At 42.0% G+C, this 5,533-nt stretch overlaps 1 protein-coding gene across 4 annotated transcripts in view; it reads right to left on the bottom strand.

The window, feature by feature from the left end:
* Nucleotides 1–4,833: 4,833 nt before the first annotated feature.
* The window catches only part of LOC126252110 (uncharacterized), a 30,180-nt gene continuing 29,480 nt past the window's right edge, over nt 4,834–5,533 (bottom strand). For all 4 annotated transcript variants that reach the window (XR_007545833.1, XR_007545834.1, XR_007545835.1 and 1 more), the window contains one exon: nt 4,834–5,270. Coding sequence is in view for 1 of the 4 variants with exons in the window: in XM_049952974.1 (XP_049808931.1) it covers nt 5,132–5,270 (139 nt within the window). In the remaining 3 variants the exon portion in view is untranslated. The remainder of the gene's footprint in view (nt 5,271–5,533) is intronic.

Below are 5,533 nucleotides of genomic sequence, written 5' to 3'. Positions count from 1 at the left end.
TCAATGAACCAATGGTGGATACAATGACATTCCAGATACAAGTATGCCCTCACTTTACATCCCTTCTGTGTTTCTGGTCAAACCAAGTTGCTTGCTGCTACTTTAGCAGCTGTCCTGACACCTGGAAGAGCCAGATGTAACACACTAAACACTACACATCGACATTCTACTGGTATGTTCATGCATTGGTTGTTCTGTGGTGTGTTGCATTAAATACCCGTGGCATAACATGACACCCAAAGCCATATGCTGACATCTGTGTATGTCGCGTAGCGTTTGGTCCTCTTGTTGTTTTCCTTCTATTTTATTCCAAAGCACTGCCTGTAGCCCGGCACAATTCTACGATAAGCAACCTGCAACAATGTTGACTGCCTGATGCACATCAGTTGTAAATTATGCGATGTATTCCACCTGCCTACACTGATTTTATGATCCATGGTATGTTGCTTGTTGGAAGAAACTACTTAGTGTTTGTGATCGGTAATGAGTGTAAAATGCCTGCCCTTCAATGACGACTAAAAATGCTTGACCACTCCACAAATCACCAGAAAACAGCAATCAATAGCACTCCAGTTTCTCCTTCACAGCGTAAGGTTTCATGAATAAAATGCGAGTGGTTGCCAATGGCCATCCACCTTCTGCTGCAGTGCTGCTACATAGTGGTTTGGCTCGTGTCTGCCATGAGAGCAAGAGGTGCATCAATGCGAGGATGAGACAACTGTGCCCCTTGTTTGACTTTGCGAAATGCCTCTTCAGTCGCTGGGTTCCGAGTCACTTTCTAGTACCACATGCTTGTTTGCCTGGAAGCACCATTTTAGGCAGTTTCTATTGCTTTGATCTTGTACTGTTGCAACTCGACCTGGAAGCGTGAGAGGACTGCTGCCATCACTAAATGTACAAAAAATTGGGCCGCTGTCTTGGTGAAAACACACTTTGCTGCAATAATAACTGTACCATATTTTTGTAAGTAATGAGAATGTTGCCTCAGCTGTGAGACATGTTCTTTCACAGTAGCAGAGAATATGAGAATGTCATCAATGTAGCAAAACAAATGTCCAACTACGTAGCAACACAAATGTCAAACAGCGCAGCATGTCATGCATAAAGTGTTGACAAGTTTGTGGAACATTTCACAACACAAAGAACAAGAAGTTGTATTGAAAAAGGCCAAAAAGTGTTGTTACTGTGGTTTTCTGCACATCATCTGGTGTTACCAGGACTTGTAAATATGCCTTTTTATACTCAACTACACTAAACACCTGAGCTTATGTAATGACATAATTATAAGTCATAGCGAGAGGTAGGGGAATTGATCATAAATTGTACAGGTGTTAAATGCCCTGCAATCCCCACACAAGGACCAGGATCCACCTTTTTTTGTGCACCATGTGGAGTGGGGTTGGCAAAGAACCATTAGATCTGCTCACATCACCTGCTTTCAGCATCTCTTCAAAACCTGCTTGTGCTGCCAGGAGCTGCCTCCGCTGAGCAACTGCGGGTTGTTCCAGTGTAGAGTGGATGTGGTGCACCTTCATGTGATATCTCTTTCCATCAATAGAGTCCAGATGGATAAGTGATGCCAATTCCTGTAGCAGCTGATTGAAGAGATCACTGTCCTGAACTGGCATGTCCATTTCTGTCAGCTGAAAAGTGTTATGGTCCTGCCATCTAGTTTCACTTGACTCTTCATCTACCAATACTTCAATCAGACACAATTTCACCAAGTCCGCCAACAGACAAAATTGCAGCAGAAAATCTGTGCCGAGTATAGGCTCGGCAACAAACATGTATGTAATTTCATGAAGTAGTCCTAGATCCAATGTATTTGTTTGTTCGCCATGAGGCAGTTGTTAGCAGCATATGCTGTGTTGGTCTGTTCGTAGCAGTGCAAAGTTGTTTGGGGGTAGACGCCACTTCTGACCCTGAATCAATGAAGAAATTTGGCCAGATACATGATCATAGGCAAACAATAGCAGTGACCGGTGCACCATGCCGAGAGTGCTGCATTAGCACGGTGCCTCTCTATCTTGCTTTGTGGAGACACACATTGTTGGTGACACATGTTGACATCCTCTAACAAAAATGTGTGAAATCTTATGGGACTTAACTGCTACGGTCATCAGCCCCTAAGCTTACACAGTACTTAACCTAAATTATCCTAAGGACAAACATACACACCATGCCCGAGGGAGGACTCGAACCTCCGCCGGGCCCAGCCGCACAGTCTATGACTGCAGCATCTTAGACCGCTCGGCTAATCCCGCGCGGCATCCTCTAACATTCATCTACCCCCTGGGTAACTGCAATGATTGATGCACTGCCGAGCTTCCGCCCCAAAACACCTGTGATACCAGCACCAGTGTGATGAAGTTTTATCACATCTGCATAGATTACCCTTCCATTGCTGCATCTGATGTTCACGAGCACACTCGCAGTGATGTCGAAATGTGTCCTGTTGTGCCAAGAACTTCAAATTTAGCCACTCAACCTGATCTTCCAACACTTCCATCCCTTTTTCATGCACTGGTGTGTCTGCACCTGTTGTGCATGATTTGCTTCTGTGTTAACTTTGCTGCTTCAATACTCATTATGTGACTTCTGTTGGGAACACCTTCAATTTTAAAGCCTGGTGGAATTTTGGACATGACATTCGCTATTGTATCAGCTTTTAGTTTGCATAGCGGAAAATTATGATGCACTGTCACAACTGAGTGGATGCAGACCAGGAATTTATGGAGCCACAACACCCATAGAGACTGTTCTGGCAGTAACTCCAGACCAGAGAGAGCACTTAAAGCTTGCAATATCTGTGATGGTGATCTGTTGCCATCTGCTCCTCATCAGAAGCTTTTTGCAGGTGAATCCCCAGCACAAAAGTATAATGTCACACCCATGTCTCCTTTATCGGTGAGTAGGAATGTTGCCCTAGAATATCTTTGATTTACTACACAACTGTCCCTTCTAAGTTATTATATATTTTTGTAAACATCTGTGCACACACCTTGTTGCTGAAGGATGTCTTCTATATGTGTGAACCACATCCATAGACAGTTATGTCAGAACTGTGGGAGCTTGACATGAGCCTGTCAGTTCGTGCTATATCTACCTAGCTGATTACTTTCGGCTACTGTTCACTCCAGTGCAGCTGAAGTTGTGGTTGGCTCTGCCTTAACTTCTGTCTCCATCAAAAGCAGTGGCATGTCTGCTGTCATTGCCATTGTTACAAAAAAATGTTTTTTCAGTTTCGACTCTTTATCAAATCATGTTGGGGTCACCACTATGGGTAATTATGCAGCATAATTACCATGTAATTCACATGTGCTAGTAATCTGTAAGAGTCTTTATTGAAACTCAATTGATAACTACCAAACATTCAAAGAATAATACATAAATATTACAATGCTAAAATACTAATTAATGTTCCTTGCTGCACTAAAGATACTTTCTCTATCCTTTGTTCCAGCTGTGCACACAGTGCCGAATGTCGTCACAGAGACATGGTTGATATACGTGGTCCGTCACATTAATGCGACCATCACCTACGTTCGACATCGATGTCCAATAACCACTCACAAATGACAAGTGCAAGCACTAGCAGTGGACGGTGTACAAAGCTTTTCGGGGGAGACACCGAAAACAATGATTTCATTATCATAATGTGGAAATGGAGTGATTTATCTGACTTCTGCAAGGGCACGACCACCAGCTTTTGGACCAAGGGTTGAGGCATTTCCGAAATGGGTAAGTTTGTAATTTATTTGCTTGTTGCTGTGGTTAAAGTATACAGCACATAGCAAAATGCTGCTATCCAAAACCGGCACCAAGGCAACAATTGTGCCTCATAGGCCATAAAAAACAGGGGTGAATGGCACCTGCAGATATGTGTATGGGAGAACAGATGTGCAACTGTTGAGCAACTCCTCAACGACTGCTCAGTGAATATTGTTGCGTATGGACCTTCACAGAACTTGCCTGGTTCATGCATCCATGCTATTCTAATCGTAATCCATAACCATAAACATAGCTCCTCTATTTTCTGAGAAAAATGAATGCGAAGAAGGTTCACCAGTGACAAAGGCTGGAATCTGCATGCCAGTACCACAACTGGATGTCCACTGAGTGGCAACAGGTGGCCTTTCCAGATGCATCACATTCAGACGAACCATGTTTTATGCACCAGCAGACAGATGAACACTGGCACGTATGACGTGAAACATCTGAAAGCAAACACTGGGTATCATCACTCTGGAATGCACAATGGATCACCATAATTATGCATATAACCTTGACCATGTCCATCCTTACTTGCAGTTTTTTTTTTTTTTCCTTGGCACGATGGCATCTACCAGCAGGACAACACAATGTGCCACACAGCTCCCAGTGTATGTGTGTGGTTTGAAGAGCACCAACATTGGTCTACCGTACTCCCCTGTCACCAAATTCCCCAGATTTGCACAAAATCATGAATCTGTGGGACTACCTGGATCAGGCTGGTCACACAACACACACACACACACACACACACACACACACACACACACACACACACCTCGGCAACTTTTAGAACCTCACTGACACTCTTCCTGCATGTTTCACACCAGTCCACAGTGCAAAGGTGGTTATTCAGGTTTTTACAGATGGTCACATTAATGTGACTGGAAAGTGCACTAAACAAATTTAAAAAAAACTAATTATAACCAAGTGTGTGACAAGAATGACATTTGAGGTGAAAGTCGCTTCTTTTTCCTTCTTCTTTTTTTTAAAAAGGAAATCAAATCATTTACCTGAAACGGATAGAGTGAAAGACATAATTGGTGTTGAAGTCCAAATGTGTGTGTTTTTTACAATTATTTATTAACAAAGATATAGATATAATACACAAAAAGCCTTAAATATATATACAGTACAGTGCTTTGTTGCCAGTTTGCTTCCTACAACTCCTACCTGTAGTTGTGATGCCTATTAACAAATTCAGAGTGATGAGACCTATGCATATATTTGATTTATACGTCACTTTACAACTATGTCACACAAGAAGTAAATAAATCACTGTTAGATTTACATCATATTCAGGTTTGCTTTTATTAAATGACAACTGGGCTGAACTAGGAACAACAGACAACATTACTTTCTACTTTTTACTTTTGCTTGCGAGCTTCTGGCAGGCTGCAGCTGCACGTGCCTTCTGTCCATGTCGGGCACAAAGATGACGTAGAATAGTGTAAATCGAAGTGGGATGAATGTTCATGCTGAGCAATTCTAGGAGTATCCTAATACAAATAAAGATAAAATATTGAAAAAATTAGCACAATTTGAATTAACAGAAGATTACAACACAAGAAGCAGATCACAGAAAGGAAATGGCTACAAATGTAAAATTAAATGGATTAATTTCTTGCAGTCAACACACACAACTCTTTCCACATTCACATTTCTAGAGTGACTTTCAGGACGCTTCTCTAGACTTTTATCACGCTGAATTATTGTTGCTTTTCTCAATGAACTAAAGACTTCTAATGATATTAGCTTCTGA

This window comes from Schistocerca nitens, chromosome 4 (assembly GCF_023898315.1).
Source record: "Schistocerca nitens isolate TAMUIC-IGC-003100 chromosome 4, iqSchNite1.1, whole genome shotgun sequence".
Lineage (NCBI taxonomy): Eukaryota > Metazoa > Arthropoda > Insecta > Orthoptera > Acrididae > Schistocerca > Schistocerca nitens.
Note: the sequence above shows the minus strand (reverse complement) of the source record. Positions and strands in the feature narration are given on the sequence as shown.